The sequence below is a fragment of the Phlebotomus papatasi genome, chromosome 1 (assembly GCF_024763615.1).
Source record: "Phlebotomus papatasi isolate M1 chromosome 1, Ppap_2.1, whole genome shotgun sequence".
Classification (NCBI taxonomy): domain Eukaryota; kingdom Metazoa; phylum Arthropoda; class Insecta; order Diptera; family Psychodidae; genus Phlebotomus; species Phlebotomus papatasi.
In genome coordinates, this window is record NC_077222.1 from 55,046,459 (window position 1) to 55,067,810 (window position 21,352).

The following is a 21,352-nucleotide window of genomic DNA, read 5'->3' on the forward strand; positions in this document are numbered from 1 at the left end:
CCATATAATTTCACCCCTTTCAGGATTTTGGCTTTCGGGATTTTGGCCTTCTCGGGATTTTGGCTGCCACCGGAATATTTCATCCTTCTATGTTCGAAAAACATTTCGATATCGAATTTTCGAATGTCAAAGTTTAACCAATTTGGAGGGCCTATTTTTCAACCGATTCCCTTAAATTTTTTTTTGGAAGGATAATCAAATTTCTTTCTGGTAATCAATATTTTAAGGCTAATATTTATTTCTCTAGGACAGACATTTTTATTTTTAAAATAGAAAAAAAGCATTTTAAGATTAGGGTTTGATGTTAATTCCACGATACTAACAAAATTTAAAATAAAATGTTTCTAATTCGTTTGTTCTCATTCTAAATTTGAAGTTAATAGATCTTTTTTAAAACATAAAAGAATCTGATGGAGCAAAATTTGTTTGCCTGAAATATTAAACTAAAAAATTCGAAAGCAAGTTCTAGGTTTGGGAAAGTTTTTCCCAAACTATGTCAATTTCTTTTTTTTATTAAAGTAACCGCAAGGGGTCTAATAAGGCAAGTTGAATTTGCTTGAAAAAAATATTGTTCAAGCTTTAATTTCGTATTATTAGATCATTCTAGTTAATTAACTTGGTATATACTAATATTGCAAAGTGTTCTCTAGAAATAAGTGTTCTAATAGTGTTACTCACCATAGCAGAAATTTCATTCATGCTCTGCAGATATTCAACGATCTTGGATTTGTGGGATGGTTCCACTCGGGAGAAGAGACGAGCACGAGCGCAAGCGGTTCTCTGTTCACTGACGGGCAGATCATCAAATTCACGTCCAGAGTAAGACTTTCCAGTGGTATCTTCATCCTCAGTGAATACACCAATACGCCGGCAGATAGCTTCAGCGGTAGCCTTGTTGTCTCCAGTAATCACAATAACACGAATTCCAGCAGCACGGCAACGTACAATGGAGTCAAAAACTTCCTTACGTGGAGGATCAAGCATACCAACAACACCCACAAAAGTCAGATTAACTTCATAGGTGTAGAACTTGGTAGAATCACCCAGATCCATATCTTCAGGGCGCATTGGGCTGTCAGCAGTGGCCAGAGCCAAGCAACGCAGAGTATCGCGTCCAGTACCGTATTGACGAGTGAGATCGAGAATTCTGTTCTTCAGCGTTGTTGTCAGTGGGACTTTGCTTGTTCCGACACGAGCATGTGTGCAACGATCCAGGACACCCTCAGGAGCTCCCTTAACGAACAACTTAGGTCCAGTACCCAGGCGAGATTGTTTCAGTGGTACACAGTAGCTTGACATGGATTTACGATCACGAGAGAATTCCAATGTGAATTCCTTCTTCCACTTTGTCTCAATCTCCTGACGCACAACAATGGCAGCCGATCGACGATCCAAACCAGTCTTTGGCACATTGAAGGGATTCAATTTCTCACCCAACACAATCAGGGCTGTTTCTGTAGCTTCACCCACTTTCTCAAAAGCCTGCTTGAACTCATTGAAATCAATAGCAGAGTCATTGCACATCACACAGATTGTAGCAATTTCCTGCAGTGTATCGAATTCGCTGGCCTTAACTTTGGATCCTTTGAGGTAGAGATCACCAATTGGCTCATATGTCGATCCAGTAAGTTCAAATTCGAGGAAACTGCTGTCATTTCCCTCAATCTTCTCAAACACAAACATACGAGAGACGGACATTTGGTTGGTTGTCAAGGTTCCGGTCTTATCAGAGCAGATAACAGATGTGCAACCTGGAAATCAGCTGAGATTGTTTAGTTTTCCGCAATTTTAAAGGTAATTTGGGGTCAAGTAATCATGACTATATGGAGATTAAGCAGATTTAACGAAGATGAAAACATCCTTATTGCACTTTTCCTATGTTAGCATTTATCATTTCGTAGAGTGCAACATTGTAAATTTTCTCTTTGAAATTAGGAATTTCTCAAGATTTATAACACTGAGAATAAAAAGAGGGTGCGATTAACTTTTTTTCCTCATAACTTTAACACTTTTTAGGTGTAAAAATATATCAACATTTTTTAATGTTAATTTTACACCTTATTAAGGGTAAAATTAACATGAAAAAGGGTAACTTTAACCCTTAATACACCTAAAAAGGGTAAATTTACACAGATTTTGGATCAATACTGTAGAGTAAAATTAACATTTCCGGAATGTTATTTTAACTTAATTAAAATTAAGTTAATTCAATAATTAATTAATTAAATTCCCTAGAAATACTCATCGAAAATCTTTCAAATGGGTAGGGGAGACTGGGGCAAAAAGTCACAAATCGAAAAATTCAAAATTTAATATCTTCCAAGGTAAAAAAGATAGCGGCTCAAAATTTTGTCTATAGATAGCCTTCATAGACCTTTTTTAATGTCGTAAGTTTCTTAGAATTCGAACAAGGAATTTAGAAAATAAAAAATATTGAAATTCTTAGGCCTGTTTTTGAAATATTTTCCTTACAAGAGATATCAATTATTACCTACTTATTTTCCAAAATTGATGCACTGCTGAATATTTTCTAAATAATTTGAATTTTTTGAATACGAATCCGCTATCTATTTTAGAATTTCACAAAGGTTCTTTTCTCCAGAAATCCTTTTATTAAAAATGGCCACTTGGGGTAAAAAGTAACAAAAGGTATAGAGCAAAAAGTAACAAAAAAGCAATTTCTGATGTCTCACGACGAAAAGAAACGTCATTATCATGTCTCGCCGCTTGTTGTTTGCATTGGTCAAACGATTTGCAGTCTTTTGTGTGTTTTTTTTTCTAAAATAGCATTTAAAACGGTTTCCTCGTTCAGACAGAGAAAACGGTGTTTTACAAAAGTGTAGATGAATAAATTTTCTATGAAAATATGTCCTCTAGGTATTTTTTTTAAATTTACGGAAAAGCCTGTAATGAAGCGAATCAAAATGTGATAATACCCAATGTCTGGTACTATTTGCCCCAGCACTTTTGAGAATAGTCACAAAATTACCTTTTAGAAATTGGCTCGATAAACGTATTTCCTTACAAAATAGAAGAAAATTACTTTAACAAATTTGTAGAACGGTAAATTTCCTATAAAACTGTGCTAATTAGAAATTTTTGAAGCGCTCGAGTAGCTTGTAAAAAAATAAAATACCCGTTTTGTTACTTTTTGCCCCAGTCTCCCCTAATTAATTAAATTTCCTATAAATACTCATCGAAGATCTTTCGAATGGGTAACTAATGATTCTAAGAATAATATCTACCTATTAATAAAGAAATTTAAAAAAAAAAAATATTTTCTTTACTAAATTCAACTCTTTGGTGTATTCTGCAATAAAAAAATAGACTTTGCATTTTAATTTTCGTAATGAAAGATTAGTTAAATAATAATTTAAAAAAAAAACAGACATCTCTTCCGATCTTCAAAATTATCATTTTTTTCTTTTTTCTTAAAATATTACTTATTTAAAAAAATAAAAAGATTTGCGAAGCAGCATATCTTTTATAAACAGGGTGGATGAAAAAAAAATGCAACAAACTAAAGCGCTATATTATCCTCATCTCTTGTTCAACTGTTTTGAAATAAAGAAAAGATGGCAGTAAATACATCAAAATTTTAGAATATTATCGGTTTTGTTCAATACGATCTTATTTTGACTTAATTATGGTCTTAAGTTTGTCAGAAAATGCATCGTAGTTTGCACGAATGTCAGTCTTCTGAATGTCCTACTATTCACGAGGAAGGGCTGCCTTCAGCTCATCGACACTTTGCTACTTTTTAATCCTAACATTGACCAACAAAATGCCTCTTTTGGAGAAGTCAAACGATTTTGCATCCAAGAATTGTGAAAGTCATTGTTTTCCCAAAATGAAGTGCGAAACGTTTTTTTTAGCCAAATCTTATTCGGAACGTGATTTCTGAGACGTTGTCCAGTCTTGATCGAACTTCCATTACTTCTTACTAAAATTTTTGTTTGTCTACGACTCCAACACTCCTTCCAGGACAATTTTCAGAAACACATTGGCGTTTATTTTGACGGTACAGCCTAAAACCCCCACTGAAAAGCGATAATTTGTCTTCAAGGAAGTCCAGACCTTCAAATAAGGTGATCTTTGACTTCCTGTGGTCATTCGAACGTCTAAATAAAAGCAAAACATCCACAAGATTTTGAAAAAAAACTCCGAGATCTGGGCTAAGCCTTTAGTCTAAAGAAAGATCGTAGAAGTTTTCTTTCTTTGCGAAAATCGAATCATTTTTAGTAATTACCCCACCTTCAGCGTTACTTGAATCAAATTAATTATAACATAAAAAATCAAGATTATTTTTATCAAAATCATTCTGGTAAATTGCAGACTTTATTTTTGTATAAAAACTTTGTGATTATTAATGGTTCTCTTTCATGTTCAGTAATGCAATTCATTGACGCCACCTTCATTATGACGACAAATGAGAAAAAAATGTACATAAATAAACAAATTATTTGACGATTTTGTCTCCCAGCTGAATTTATTCCCTGTAGTGAAGAGTTAATCTCAATTAATCTATATTAATTTTCGAGGATTACCATAGCTTAAAATATTCAAGAATGTGTGAACACTGAGAAAAAAAATAGGCTGCGATTAACTTTTTTTCGTCATAACTAATACTTTTTTGGTGTAAAAATATATCTACATTTTTTATTGTTAATTTTACACCTTTTAAGGGTAAAATCAACATGAAAGAAGGGTAACTTTAACCCGTAATACACCTAAAAAGGGTAATATTTACACCGTTTTTGGATCAATACTGCAAGGGTAAAATTAACATTTCCGGAATGTTATTTTGACTTTTTCGGGATTTCTCTCAGTGAAGTTGTATAAAAAAAAAAAAAACAACAAAATCTGATATGAGGTTAATAGAGAAATTTACAAATTTCAAATTTTAAAATAGTTTTATCTCCATTGCAAAGTAAATAATAATGAAATTGGTTTTTAAAAATTTGCTTTTTTTGCAAAGTGCAAAGAAATATTTGCAAAGTTGCAATTGGTAAAGTTAATGAAAATGCTAATTTTTAGGAAAGTCTTTCGGATGATAACCTTTTAGACAGCAAATAGGTAAACTTATGGGTTTTTTGATGTTTTTATTATTACAAAAAATATACTTTGCATTTCTTTTGCAAAGTGCAAAGTAAAATTTGCAAAGTCGTAATTCAGAGAGTAAATAAAAGTGATATTTTGTAAACAAACTAGAAGGACTCTTATGCTCAGCGCACAATAACTTTTGTTTGTAAATATGTTTTCATAATTTTCTATGAGAGAGAGCGAGATGACTAGATCTAGATTTCACTCACTCTCACTGAAATGTCACAAACATGTTTACAAAACAAAAGTTATTGTGCGTTGGCCATTATGCCCAACGCACAATAACTTTTGTTTTGTAAACATGTTTTTTGCATTTCAATGAGAGAGAGTGAGATGTAAATCTGGTCATCTCGCTCACACTCATAGAAAATTTTGAAAACATGGTTACAAACAAAAGTTATTGTGCGCTGGTCATTATGAAGTTTGGATTTGATGGGAAAATTATAAAAATAATGATAAACGATAGATTTACTCACCCAGAGTCTCAACAGATGGCAGAGAGCGCACGATGGCATTCTTCTTGGCCATACGGCGAGTACCAAGAGCCAAGCAGGTGGTAATGACAGCGGGCAAACCCTCGGGGATGGCGGCGACAGCCAGAGCTACAGCAATTTTGAAGTAGTAGATGGCACCCTTGATCCATGATCCACCATGAGCGGGATCATTGAAGTGACCAATGTTGATGGCCCAGACAGCGACACAGATGATGGAAATCACTTTGGACAATTGCTCACCGAATTCATCCAATTTCTGCTGCAGTGGCGTCTTAATCTCCTCAGTCTCACTCATTTCAGTACGAATTTTACCAATGGCAGTGGATAAACCTGTACCAATGACAACACCGCGAGCCTTTCCGGCAGCCACATTGGTACCGGAAAACAGGATATTCTTTTTGTCCTGATTGACAGCACGTGGATCTGGCACGGGATCAGTGTGCTTAATCACGGATACAGATTCACCAGTTAGGATGGACTGATCGATCCGAATGGTCGTTGAGTAAATTTTAACAAGACGGATATCGGCCGGAATTTTGTCACCTACAGACACCTCAACAATATCACCAGGGACAATTTCTTTGGCTCGAATCTTCTGGACACCTGACTTGTCACCACGCACAACTTTACCCATTTCAGGTTCATATTCCTTCAGTGCTTCTATCGCAGATTCTGCATTACGCTCTTGCCACACTCCTACAACGGCGTTGGCAATTAAAATGAGCAAAATTACAAAAGGTTCAACGAATGCGGTAAATGTGTCTTCATGCTCCTCGAAAAGAGCTAGTACCTATACATCCAAAAAATACACAGAGAAAAAAAAAGAAAAACATCTTATTATGATCGCAAGTATCATCAGAGGAAAAAATAATGTGAGAGAGATCATCCTCAAAGTGCGCAATAATCACTAATTTCTTTTCACTACTCCCTCCCTCTCTCTCTCTCTTTCTCTTGTAGCATATTTCCCAGCAGCTCCCCCCGAACATCAATTAAAAAAGAAAATTGTGTAAAAGTCAGAAAAGAAAAAAAGAACATCTCATACTGTGGAGTGGAATCTTCATCAGTTCCAAGAGGCACTGAACAGGGGGGTGAGGACAATAATCATTTAAAAATAGGAATTTGTTTGAAATGTTCCGAATGTATCGGTCCTATTATAAATATAAAATAGAAATGTTCGTAGGTTAAATGATTGAGGAAGACATAAATGAGGAATTTTTCGGGTTTTCACATTAAGAGAAAAACTATACATTCAACAGTGGCGCAGCATAGGCAGTAAATACAGGGTGAGTTAAGGAAGATGTTTGGAATATTTGATTTGTTAAATGTATCAAATAAAAAAAAAAAATTCAAGATTGCATCCTATACTTTTATATTGATTGCATTTTAAATTTTAGAAAATAACAATTTTTGCAATTTGGACGATATTGGCCACCCTTGCTTTGCCCAGAGTGTTTGATAAAGGTAACTTATGGGGTAAAGTATTCTTCTTCCGTGTTCAAGTATTCAACTAAATTTTATTACTTTCGCCTTTCTCCTTTATCTTTACCAATTCACAATCGATTCAAACTACAAAAATTAATTGTGCATTAGGGGAGCAGTGTAATATTTCGGACATTATTGAAATATCACTCACTGCACAATTAAACTGGATTAATTTAGATTCTCTTACTTGATGTTTACAGTCATTGATTCTGTATATCTATAGTGAAAATTTCTCAGTTGGATCACGTTTTTCTTGTAAAATTTGTTATTTTATTATTAATCTATCAAAGAGGATATGTTTCTTATATCGTCCACTTGTTTGTGGAATTTTGAATATTAGGCGTTATTTAAATAAGCGTTATAATGATCTAGAAATTTTAAATTTTGTGGAAATTTGAACAAGTGGACGATTTTAGAAACATATCCTTATTGTTTTTAATATTGTCCACTTGTTCAAAATTCTACAAAATTTTAAATTTCTAGATCAGAACTGCTTCTACGGACAATATGATGTGGAAAAAGCCTTGGATAAGTTCCCAAAGGGCAAAAACTTGCTGTACGATATTTCACACAAGGTGGACAATATTACATTTTCTCTACAACCAAGAGTTCGATATACTACCTACATAAGCAAACTACTTTTTAAAGTTCTAAAAAACACTTTTGAAAAAGTATACTTACAAAAAAATATCAATTTGTGTTGAAAATATTGCAAACTTTTAGCATATATCGACAGCTCAGAATATAAAACGAATTAGTCGCGAATGGCCAACTTTAGGATTTTGCAGATTTGAAACCCTTATAACTTTGCGAATAATTAATTTTCTGGTATAATATTTACAGGATGTCGTTCAATAATTAGGTGAAATTTATTAATAAAAAAAGATAAATGCTCAATGGTCAATTCAGCTCCGGGGGCGGGGTAGTACCCTTCTTGGTATACATATAAAAATAGTAGGGTAAGTGTGCCAAATTCCGACCAGCTTACAATTTCGGCCACCTTTTTTGTTCCTCGAATTTCCATGAACATTTAGATTTTACGTACTCTAAAGATTATATAATGCGAAAGAATAACAAAAAATGTAGCTACGACAAACGAGATGACGTGGAAAAGATATTGGAAGAATTCCCGAAGGGCAAGGAACTATGAGAATGAAGGTGGCCGAAATAGGGCACCAAAGCTATGTCTATATTTTTATTCATTTTAAAATATATTAAGAATTATTTTAGAGTAAATAAAGACGGTAAACTTTTTACATTTTCCAAGGTTCTATGCAACACTCTTTCAGAAGAAAGAATAAAAAAATCAATTTGTATTTAAAATATTACATTTCAAACTAGGGACTTTGACGCTTGCATGCAACTATGCCGAAATTTGGCACACTTACCCTATACACATTTTTTTCTTTTTTCCAAAAAATTTCTGGCTGAAGATGTAGGACGGCAAATATGTCGTATAGTTTTTTATTTCTCACTTGCAATTTTTGACGAAAATTTCAAAGTGCTCTTTCTCGAAAACAGGTTGAGCTTTTTTTCTTACTTGTTTTTATTTGAAAGATAATTTTGTCCTCTTTAACACTAAACCTACTAAGACCCATGTAATAATAAATTTGCATGTATATATATTTTTCAGTGCTTAAAAATTATTTTTTTCTCTTTTCCAAGACAAATTTCTTGAGTATCCTCCTACTGCGGATTGTCACTTAACAGGAAAACGATCAAAAACGGTCGGTAGGTTTAGTGTTGAGACGATATACTCGATTTTGGATTATATATTCAATTTTTTTCTTGGTAAATTTCTGATTTTTTTTGAACAATCAAAATCAATTTTTCTCAAAAAAGCTATTAACCAAAATTGTGATTTTTTTAATGTTGATAACAACTTTATAAAATTGTTGATAATAACTTTAAGTACCATATTCCCTGAAAGTAAAAGCTTCCACTTTTGCGTTTAAATCTTTTTTTAAAAATTATTAAAATTTTACAACATTTTTTAAATTAAACAAAACTACTTAAACTTAAGATAGGAAGTTCAACTTTTCAGGGATTATACTACTCCATAATACTTACGAACAATTAAAAAATCAAAAGTTTTGAAACTCGTGTTTTTGAAATTTTCTTTTTGTGATTTTGAAATAAAAATCTCTTTTATTGACAAAATAAAACTTTTAGGTTTTAGAAACATTTGGCACATGTGTTAATGTGATTAAAAAACTTTTTTTTTTTGAATACCAAAAAGAAAACAAAAAAACAGACTTTGTACATTTGTTAAATATGATTTAAAGTTTTATTTTTGTCAATAAAACATATTTTTATTTAAATATAAAAAAATCCAAAAAAGCCAGTTCCAAAAATTTTGATTTTTCAACTGTGCGTAAGTGTTACGGAGTTTTATATTCCCTGAAAAGTTGAACTTACAATTTTGAGTTTAAATCGTTTTATTTAATTTTGAAAATGTAGTCAAATTTTAATTTTTTTAAGTTAAACGTAAAACTGGAAGCTCTCCTTTTTAGGGAATGCAGTACTCAATATTACTGATCAGCTGTAAAAAATCAAAATTTTTGAGAACCTTTTTTTTTGTGGAAAATATATTTTTTTTAATTTTTTCAAAAAAAAGTTTAAATGGTATAATTTTATTTTTTATAGCACCCTGCTGAAAATTAATGAGTTGGATCATATAATTTTTTTCATTTCAATCTCACAAACATAGGATTTTAATCTATTTTGAAGATGTGTAAAATATTGCTTTTTTATTATTGGCAAAAAGAAGAATTTTTCACTTTTGCAGAAGATGTTGGGAAAACACAGGAAATCATTTTCACTATCATTGATCTCCAAAAGATAACTCGCTTCGTTTATCCCTGAGAGAGATATTGGTGCTTGGAAGAAGAGGCTGTAGAAAAGCTCCTCGGATCTCTTAATTTATGTGCACAAACACATGAGTAAAAAGAACCCATACCCAGACGAAAGATATTTTGAGTTTTCATTATAAAAGGATAGATAGGCCAATGTAAAAGGTGTGTGTAATTATAGAAGACGTTTAGTGACGTCAGAGAAACTCTGGCTAAAATTAAAGTCACTTTTGTGTCTATAAGATCGAAAAAGAGAGACAGAGAGGTGAAAAGAATAAAAAAAAACCCTCACAAAACTGTCGCTGTTCATTCTCGCGAGAGATGCGTGTCTTTCTCAAGGAAACAAGAGATAAAAAAATATTTTTTTTTTACTTAGAAACACTTTCCCTCACATGATCTCTATGGGGGAAAAATCCAGACACTTTACTCATAATCCTCATTCATACGGGATTTTATTGCTCTACTACATCAAAGAAAGTGCAGTAGATTTTGAGTTTTTAATGTATTTCTGTCCTATATGCTCGTTAACGGACTATATTTTGATAAATTTTTGGAATTTGGAATTTGCCTGCTAAATTGTATTTTGTATCTGTGACAACTAATAGAGATCAAACAATTACAGATAATGACTTATAGTTTTTGCAAGACCTATCACAAGTAGACCTTGAGGAGCGAAATATGAGGTTCATGTTTGTTTAGCTCCTCCTTTCATTCATTCTTAAGATTTTCAATGTCAAATGCTTAAAAAGCTTGCAGAAAAAAATTTTAATTCAGTAATTACCATAGAGACAAATAATGAGGCTTAATTCATTTTTTATTTAAATTTAATTGTATTTCTTCTATCGCATCTTGCGCAAGTTACAAATGCTTTTCTATGAAAACAATCTGCTAAAAGAAGAAGGTAAGTTGGTATATCAAACTATAACGAAAATTTTGTCATCAAACAGAGCAAGTGGGATTTAAACTGCCCAATCTTCTCCGGATCAATAAATTATGAGCCAGTTACACGAAATTACAAAAGTGAAGTTCATTAAGTGCTTAACAAACTTAATTGGACTGGGTAAATGTCTTAATTCAAAACCATTTTCAGACGCTTTAACTTTGACAGAAGATTCAAAACATTAAGTTCATATTTTTTCTGAAGAGAATCACATAAATTTGCTCCTTGACTCTTCTAGAATGTTACTGTTTAGTGAAAATTCTTTAGATATAATTTGAAATTTTCTTAAATACAAGAAAAATACGCGAGCGTAAAATGCTTCTATTGGAAACGAATTAATCCAAATGGAGACAAGGGAAAGTTTGTAATTGGAGACAAACAGTGTATAAGTGAAACCGCGACGAAAGGCTTCCAAAACCTTGTTGAGTTGCTCCTGAGTGCAGGATTTGTTATTATTCCTAGTCTTTTCTTTTTTTCCATTTAAAACAATAAGAAAATCTCTCCAAAAAATCATATTTCCGGGGTTTCCTATTGAAACATTTGCAGACACTTCAAAAAACAAAAAAGATTAGCACTTAATTTAACTAAAATTAGCTATAAATATGACATAAATGTTAAACAAAACGAATAAACAACAGTCACCTCATTGTGTTTTTCATTGGAAAACATGGTCGATCGATGAAAAATTCCATGGTGAAAAGGTACGCTTTTAATTTTTCTGAGAAATTAACAAATTCAAATTTGTGAATATGAATGGATTTTCGCTTTATTTGGAGAAAAATTAACTAAATAATGAAACTGTGGTATAGAAAATATATAAATATAATAATTTAGTACTGTATTTATCATGGAAACAATGACGTTTCCATTTGGAGTAGCGAAAAATTTCCATTTGGAGTAGATTTTGAATTAGCTAAATTTACCCTATATAAATTTTTTCTTCTTTTTAATCCTTATTGATTTTTGGATATGAAGAATCGCAATTTTGACGATCGTTCAAGTTTCAACCTCTTTACCCTTTAAGAATGAGTGGGACACCGCTTTCCCAAAAACAAAAACAAAAGTGATTTATGTTTTGGGAAATCGGTGTCCCACTCATCCTTAAAGAGTAAAGAATCATCAATTTACTTTGAGTTCTCAGATTTATGAATGACAGCTGTCAAACGCTCTCAAGGAAGTCAAAAACTCCTCTTTCGTGGATTTTTATCTGTCATTTTCATATTTTTCAGATTTTCGTTATTTTGCTAGGCCGGGGATAGGGGGAAGTGGGGCACCTTTGAAATTGGCATTTTTTTTACCTATTTTGAAATAAAATTGAGCCTTAATGCGATATAATTTAGCTGCACAAACAGATTGAGAAGCTAAATTACATTTTGATATGGCTCAGTTCCACTTAAACATAGGAAAAAAAAAATCCCAATTTCAAAAGTGGCCCACTTCTCCCTACTAAAAATTATTTATGAATCGAATCGAATCGGTAAATATAACAAGGTTTAACAAAACCGTTAATGAACCCGTAATTGATTTTTAATTTAAAATCCAAATAAGTAATCACACAGCCATCACCAAATGCTAACCGATTCCAATTCAGTTGAAAACATATGTATTTTCACTTGAATTCCGATAACCAGGTGCATGACGTTTCCTATGTTTCCCATATGTTTCTAGCGTGTCGAAAAAACTTTGGAGTTTATTCGGTGTTTTATGTCATTGTGGAATGAATTAGCCAAAAATACAAATACAAAACAAACGCCAATTTAATATGGAATGGGCAACCGAAAATCCCAAATTGGCAACATACGTAGTTTCGGAGATATCTCATGAAATGTGTACGAAAACAGGGAAAAATTTACACTAAAACTGGTTGCATTTTTCAGAGCTGATGTCATCCCCTGCCTATAACCTAGAAATGACACTCGAGAGGTAGTGTCATTTCCATATATTTGGTTAGTACTTTTTGTTCGAGAACTGCTGACCGGTCAGCATTTTTTTGCTAATTGATTCAGCAAAAATATGCTGAAAACGATGCTTTTTTCCAGCTAACTGTGCTCGCTGGGAAGTAATCATGAAAAACTGATGGTAGGTCGTTCGATTAGATGTTCGGTTAGTAATGGGATGTTGCTATCGTTTTACTTAGCGGATTACGCTAGGACGGCATTGGACGCATGAAGGGTAGGTTCGTATAATAATGATAAATTGAATTTCAATTTTGGGAATGTATAAATCCGTTTAAATCGGTTTTAATCGGAAAACTTACTAATAACAAAGTTAATAAGGAGCTAAATAGCTTTTATAGCACGTAGTATTGAAGTCGCGATTTCGAGCATTTTGCAAAGTGCCACCTCTTTTCTCCATCGTCTCTACAAGATTTTCCACAGTATGAAGATCGCATGTGTCAATAAAATTTTTATGATTGCAATTGAAGGGGAGCATTTGGGAATAAATAAATTGTAATATAAATGTAATGAAGAAAAAGAAAATTGTACTTACAAATGAAATAATAGCAGCTAAAAGCAAAATTTTGACCAACAGGTCATCGAACTGTTCTAACACTAACTGCCAGAGGGTTTTCCCTGAAAAGCAAAAAGAGAAAAAGAAAAATGTGGAAAACACATTGCATTAGTCCATTTCTGTCTTCAGCATTCTTTCATCTCGAACGGAAGAAATCTCTTACCCTCTTCCGTGGGGAGTTCTGAAACGAGAAAGAAAAACAGTACAACATTACTTTTGTTCATGTATTTTTATTATATATACACCAAAAATAATTCTAATCAATACTATTACAAAAAATAAACATATTTTAAACACTTTGCCAAAGTTGTATATAAGGCAAGACAACTTCTATTATAAGAATATAACTTAATATGCAAATGTGCCTACATTGCCTTATCAACAGGTAACACTGATTTTCTTCCATACCCAATGAATATGCAAGTTCGTATACTCTTTAGTTTGTATATAACTATATTTTCCCAAACACAATTCCACTACAAATAGCCCAATAAATTCTCCGACGAATTTTGCGCATTTGAATTGAAATATCAAAACCCATTTTTCCACCCCCTTTGGCAGCTTTTCTCCTTCCCTATCTATCTCTCTCTCTAATATTCCAAAGGTGAAGTTTGTAAGTTAATCCAACTCACATGTGAAAGTTTCTGCGTAATTTTATTGACGTCATTTTACTATTAAATTGCCATTATTCAATACTTGTGTGCACAGAAACATGTCATAATTCTCCATGCTTTGTAGTAAATAAGCATGAAAAAATTATATTTCATTTTTTCTGTATTGTAAGCTACATTAGTTTTCCCCTCTGTTGTGACTAAATACTCTATGTCTTTCCTTTTTAGCGGCAATATGTAAAACTATATACTCCTATGAAATCAATTTTTTTTTCATAAAAGTAATAAGAGCAAATAGTTGTTGAATATATAGACGGAGGAAAGTAACAAAGTGATCTTCAGAATAAAAATATGTGAATATTCGAGTTATTTGTCAAGTTCGTTGCCTCTTTACTGTAGGGCAATTTCGCACAAGATTTACTTTTAATCATAAAGTAAATAACGTATAGAACAGACAGAGTTATAATGCAATTAAGACTGAAATGTTTGGAACGTGTAGTAAAGCATGGGACAAAAGATAGATGGTTAAGATACAAAGACATGCTGAGAAAATTACACTTTTTGATTGGAAAATAAATTTGCAAATGTTTATAGAGAAAATATCAACATCAATTAGCCAATTTCTTTAGGAAAATAGGTCAGTTATTCCAATTGAAAACCCGTATTTTATTGTTTGAACTCAAACAAAATTTTGAATAATATCTTGAAATATTTAAAATATTGTGTTTCTTAGTTTATCCGTTTTACATCTGTCTGTTACTGTTTTTGAAAGCAAACGATTTTAGATATCGACTTAAGGTTTTTATTAAATTTCGAAAACATTTTTTATAACACTTTCAATTCTTTGAAATTGTTCTACAGGAAGTTCAAACTGAAATTTAGCCCATAAAATGTTTTTTTTTTAAACAAATTTTGGGTCAAGATTGGTAGTCCGAATTTTTGTTAAGGCAACGGATTTTCAAGGTCAAGGTTTAAAAACTGTAAAGAACGAATTTCTGAACCATTATTTACTGCTTGAACTCAAAGACCACCGTCTCATTGTCTCTCATTGCCACCGTTTTGGAGCTTTAAACGATAAAATATATATCAATTTCTGGTCTTCGGTGACCAGAAATTAACTTCGGTTTCCCCCACCCCGTTCCTCCAACCACTCCAAAACCATGTTTTTTTGGTTTATTTGGAAAATGGATTGTACGATTTTTTTTTTAATTTTTAGATATGTTTTAGTGAACATTTCGTCGAAACATACCTGTGACCTTATAAATCGCCATCTTAAATTTTTGAAGGTGAAAATTTAACCTTTCCACCGATTTGGCTAAATTTGGATTTTTTGGAAAGGTCTTGAAATATGTAATGAATCTGTTAAATATTCGTAAATGACTTGTTTTTCTCGTATTTACATTATTTGTTTGTCCATATGTTTTTGTAACTCAAGCCAGAACATTCGAGAATGATCATTTCTTTACCCATTTTTGATTTTGAAATGCTTTTTATGATTTATATGAAACAGTTTAACCGCTAGTAGACCAGTAGGCACCAATCGTGCAAAAAATAATTTAGGGAGAGCTCTATTTCGGGAGTTTGAGCCTTCCGCAAAGCCGGGATGTTTTGCCATCTCCTTTTCCAGAAAACTTAGATTTGCTGTAAAGGCCTTGGTATGCTTCAAAAATTATAATTATATTACAATTGATATTTTATGAATTGATTCACGTTAGCTCTGCACCGGTAAGTATTTTAAAAACAAATGACGCAGTTGAAAAAAAAAACTTTTCAAAATTCTGGAACTCGTGGGTACAGCATTTAAGTCAAGAATTTCAGTAGGGTAAAGTGGTACAAGTTGGACATTGAATGGTACAATTTGGAGAGGGCTTTTTGTCTTGATAAATTTAGTAATTAATTTTTATTTGTATATTTTTAATGTTTTAGTTTTATAATTTGATTCCTTGTGCTTAAAAACAAATTTTGTACTGTATTTATCAAGAAAAAAGCCATATCCAACTTGTACCGGCGATTTGTCCAACTTGTAATACTAATTCCAAATTATATCACTTTAACCTACTTTGAAAAGTCGAATCTAAAAGCGAAAATAAGGTTTTTCATTTTATCTGTAAACATCCTAGATGTTATTTATGAGAAATAGACCCCTTTTAGGAAAGATTTAGATTTCCCAAAATCATATTTTTGAGAAATCTGCATTTACTTCTAATACGAAAATACAATTGAATAATTTCTAATTACGGTTTTTCAAGGTCAAAGATTAAAAAGGCTATAGAGAGCGCATTTCTCAATCGAATGGTATCGTATTTAGGCTAGTTGGAAAGGTTTTCGAATTCAAACTTGAGCCTATGTCAATTGGTTATGAACCGGTTCATAACCGATAACTAATTTTTATCTTATATTCAATTATATTACTCCTAAGGTATTTTGAGGAATGTTTTGAGTGATTTATTAATTGGTTCAAATCGGTTGAGAACCGGTAAACGGTAAATGATTCGAAAGTACTTTTGAGATATAGCGTCTAAGCACTTCACAAAGCCTGGGATGCTTAGCCAACCTTTTAATACATTTTCTAAAGATAAATAAAATTATAAAATTTGTAAAAATTAAGAAATTAGAAGAAAACATTAAAACTAATAATAAAGGAAAATTATTTTCAATTCTCAGATCAAGTTCAAGTTCAAGATTGATATTTCAAAAAGTATAGGCTAATTCATGACAAAAAATGAACATACAAAAAAAATTTCCGACTTTTGAGATATTCTAATGATCATTTTCTACATAATTTGAATAATAGGAATCATGAATTAGGATTCTTAAAGTGAGTTAATAAAGATAACAAATTCGTGCATAACTATACTACATCAAAATATCAAAGCTCAATTGGAACATTTTTGGACATCGCAGACTTGACTTATTCTTCATACTAAGTATTTATCAGACGAAACCCCATAGAAATATTAATTCGAAATGTCGCTTCGACAAAAGATCGTTGTCCCTGATTATGATTCACTTATTTAATCACCACAGCTCAATGAAATATTCGCCGATTTGGGTTAGCGATAGAAGCACAAAATCTACGCATTACACATGAATTGGACTCATATCTATAATGTCTGATAATTATACGAGGCTGTCTTTTAGTTCGCTTGATCACCATCTTCCAAATCCCTTAGATCTTGGAACATTTTTTTGCTGTCTCATCGAAATCGCTTCGAATTTTTCAAGTAACCGACAAAATAGTTTTTCGAGTTAATACATGAGAAAAAATTCAAATCTAATTGAGAAAATTCACGACTGTATCGAATATTTGATTAGGGAATTGTAACGAAGAGCAAAGGAAATACGAAATTTTTCAAATTTCCAAAAACAGAAACGAAATTTATTATCTCAATTTCCTTATGTCTCATGGCATTGTTCTCCTATTGATATGAATTTATTATTGTGACTGTCTACTCCCCAAATCTCTATTGCAAATTTCTAAATTCTCCGGTATACACCTTTCCTAAGATTACTAAATTGCTGCTCTTGGCATTGTGTATCAACATATATAATGTCGCCGGGAGATAAGACAAATTATATTCTATGTATTTGCCTAAGACACGTTTTTGCAACTTTTCTTCTTTGGACGAAAAAAGAAATCATTTTGAGGAATTTAAATCTCAGCCCAGACTGCATGTAGCTTAATGAAGTACAAAAAAGTTTATACACCTTCTGCCTTGACGAAAATACACCAACAACAGAACAGTATTAGAAAAAAAAAAAACAGTTTTCTGATGCTGACGGGGCAACACAAAAAAAAAGATAAATATTTAGATTTAAATGAAGTCTTCACTTGGCATACCAACTAACCCACGGGATAACTGAAGGAGAGAATTGAGGTGCGGAGGAGCCAATTTCAATCTATCGGATATAGTTGCGAGAAACAAGAAAAAAAAACTAAATTTCTGCGAATCTTCTCAGCTGATTCATGAGCTGGTGGGCAACTTCAAGACAACCCCTCCGGAAAACACCGTGAGCAAAATCAAATATTTGAAACAATGTCTGTACCATGGAATTCTTTTATCTACCTGTTTTTCCCTCTAAAAAAGAAATACCTTATCACTTGCACCATTATTTACTTAAATCTAAAACACTAGATCCGCCTTTGGGCTCTCATGCAAAATTGACATGCACAGAGAAGCTTTTTTTTTCGATTGAGCCACGAGATGATGCCTTATCTCTTGCAGACTTTTTATGACAGGCATCTTTTTTTTCAAATTTGAAAATCTTTCTCTTTAGAATTTCTAATCAAAAAATTCGTGTAGAAACTGAATAAAGATTTTTATGTTGTTGACTTTTACTATAAAATTATTCTCATAATTTTTTAAGCACAAAGAGAGCATAATAATTATGTAATACATATTTTGGAGTTACTTCCAAATCCCAAATGGTTAGAGATATCAATCAGTTCTTTCTCTAATTATATTATATTCTGTATGAAATTATCCAATTTCACTAGATGGAAACGTTCTAGGGTTAGAATCCGATGTCTTTTTAGATTTAAAAGAAGAGTATTTAAAAAATTAAGAATATAGTGCATTGTTTTTTTTAAATATGGATTTTAGGGTCAGATAGGGATAAACTTGGGAAAATCATCATTTAATATTTTCACTTGTTCACTGAGAAAAATCCGAAAAAGTTAAAATAACATTCCGGAAATGTTTATTTTACCCTGCAGTATTGATCGGAAATCGGTGTAAATATTATGCTTTATAGGTGTATTAGGGGTTAAAGTTACCCTTTTTAATGTTAATTTTGTCCTTAAAAAAGGTGTAAAATTAACATTAAAAAATGTTGATATATTTTTACACCTACAAAAGTGTTAAAGTTACGGAGAAAAAAAGTTAACCGCACCCCCGTTTTTTCTCAGTGTTCGAATCACATATTGAAGGTTATGTTCAGGCTAACCTTAAATTTTCTAGTCGACTTTTTAGCTAAATAAAAAAAAATAGATTTCAATATTTTAGGAATCAATATTTTTCGTAAAAACTTGACGTTTAGGTAAATCATGCGAGACCAACTTGAAGAACAATACAATGAATTTATCAGTCTGAGTGTTTTTCACTTCACTCTTCTTTTGTTATAAAGCATTCTCCTATTTCGAATGTTGTTTCTCTTATAGACTGATTTAGAGACTGTTTAATTTATGTCAAAAAGAGCTGCAAACATTATAATCAAATTAATATAAATATCTGCAAATAGAATGAAACAACTTTTCTATTCTAATTTTAATACAATTGTTATCTGAACATCAGTTTATAAAATACAACCTAGTCTTTTTAATGTTCGAATTCCGCAGGGACAGCAGTAATACTATAATTTCTCGGTTTTAAGTTAAATATATTTCGACTAATTACCCCCTAAGGGATTGTATTTAGATAGAACTTTGGATATCTGAAGTTTCAAGTTTTTTTAAGTCATCACGCTATATGTCCGTCTGTGTGTCCCATGTTTTTTAGGACAGCTTGAAATCGCGTCAAGCGTTTTTTTTCATTGTTTGATATGCTTTTTAGAGATTAGTCAGGCGGACATTTCGTCCATATACGAAAACCGTTAAATCAGTACACTGAGAAAAAAAGAGGCTATGATTAACTTTTTTTTCGTCATAACTTTAACACTTTTCGGGTGTAAAAATATACCAACATATTTTAATGTTAATTTTACACCTTTTGAGGGTAAAATCAACATGAAAAAGGGTAACTTTAACCCGTAATACACCTAAAAAGGGTAATATTTACACCGATTTTGGATCAATACTGCAGAGTAAAATTAACATTTCCGGAATGTTATTTTGACTTTTTCGGATTTCTCTCAGTGTACTCAACGCTTTTTCAAGTTCAAACTTAAAAAGCCTCTAGAGAGCACATTTATCAATGTAATGAGGTCGTGTTTGAGCTCGTTGAAAAGGTCTTGGAATTTCAAACAAAACTGAACCGGTTTTGAATCGGTAATGAACTGGCTCATAACCGATAACTAGTTTTTATTCGAAATTAAATTATATTATTCCTAGGTTATTTTGGGCAATGTTTTGAGTGATTTATGAATCGTTTGAGAACCGGTAAATGGTAAATTATGTGAAAGTATTTTTGTAGTATAGCGTCTAAAAATCACGACTTCGAACAGCCTCGAGTGGCAAAACCTGGGACGCTTTCCCACTCCTGTTTCTGTATTTATCGTTGTATTTATCTTCCAATATACACTACGATTCCAACTGTATCAATGCATAAGAATTTTTAATACTGTTAATTAATTTCTGACAAACTTTCAAACTAATTTTGTTAACCTTTTAACGAACGAAACACTTTACGGACGGAAAACTAACAATAAAAATTAAACTGAAAAACATAATCAATGATAAGTCCTACATCTAACCTTGGAAAGTCCAATAGAGTCTGATTCGGTGTAATTTGTGCTTCTATGAACGATAGGGACAAAAATAGCCCAAAAATTTAAGTAATTTTTCTGACAATACCAATGAATAATATTTTCCGCTTTAATGAAAAATATTACATACGAGTATTGTAGTTTTTATTGCCAAAAGGGTTTTGCTTAAAAAAATTGGAAGTGTAAAAAATAAATAAAATCAATTATGATTTGAGAATTTAAAAATTCGCCATTTTTGAGCTTAAATATTTACTACATAGCAAATAGCTAGAGACTTGCAAAAAATATTCTAGATTCCTTCAACCTTATACTTTACAATTATGTACAGACAGAAGAAAACAATAACTTTAGGTAGTCAGAAAAAATTATTTTCTTTATAGGACACCGGTGTTCCAATCGTCCTTAAAGGGTTAACTAATATGAGACAACTATTTACGAGTGAATTGCAATAATTATTAACTCAGAAAACTTTAAAAATATTACGAGTTTATTTTATTGGATTCATACTGTAGCTATTTTAATTGTTCCTTTTTATCTTGGACATATTGAGAAGCTTATCTAATGTCAGTAAAGTCATGAAACGTTAGAAGTTTGTTGAATCTTGACGCAAAATCCAATCATGAAAAGTTATAAAATAGGGCAAAGGAAAAAATAACTTTTCTGATTCATTTCTGACACGGTAATTTTAGAAAGAATTTTGAACTTCGCAAGAAATTTTATTTCATTTGAAAATTTATGTTTCTTCAAAGTCAATATCAAAAGAAAATAAATTAGAAAATGTATTTATAAACCGTTTTGGGCAAGTGTGGGTTTGTTTGAAAGGTTTTGAAAACTGATTTAAAATACACTTAATAAATTTGTTTCATAGATAATTTCCAAATGATTATTAAATAATTAAGAGCCTAAATTAAATATCCATGAAAAAAGATAGATACA

At 31.8% G+C, this 21,352-nt stretch overlaps 1 protein-coding gene across 9 annotated transcripts in view; it reads right to left on the reverse strand.

Moving 5' to 3' along the window:
- LOC129807277 (calcium-transporting ATPase sarcoplasmic/endoplasmic reticulum type) overlaps positions 1–21,352 on the reverse strand; it is a 77,229-nt gene that overhangs the window by 21,784 nt on the left and 34,093 nt on the right. For all 9 annotated transcript variants that reach the window (XM_055856476.1, XM_055856468.1, XM_055856494.1 and 6 more), the window contains exons 3-6: positions 13,546–13,563; positions 13,362–13,444; positions 5,580–6,387; positions 679–1,751 (exon numbers count right to left, since the gene is read on the reverse strand). In XM_055856476.1, the coding sequence (XP_055712451.1) occupies positions 679–1,751; positions 5,580–6,387; positions 13,362–13,444; positions 13,546–13,563 (1,982 nt within the window). The remainder of the gene's footprint in view (positions 1–678; positions 1,752–5,579; positions 6,388–13,361; positions 13,445–13,545; positions 13,564–21,352) is intronic.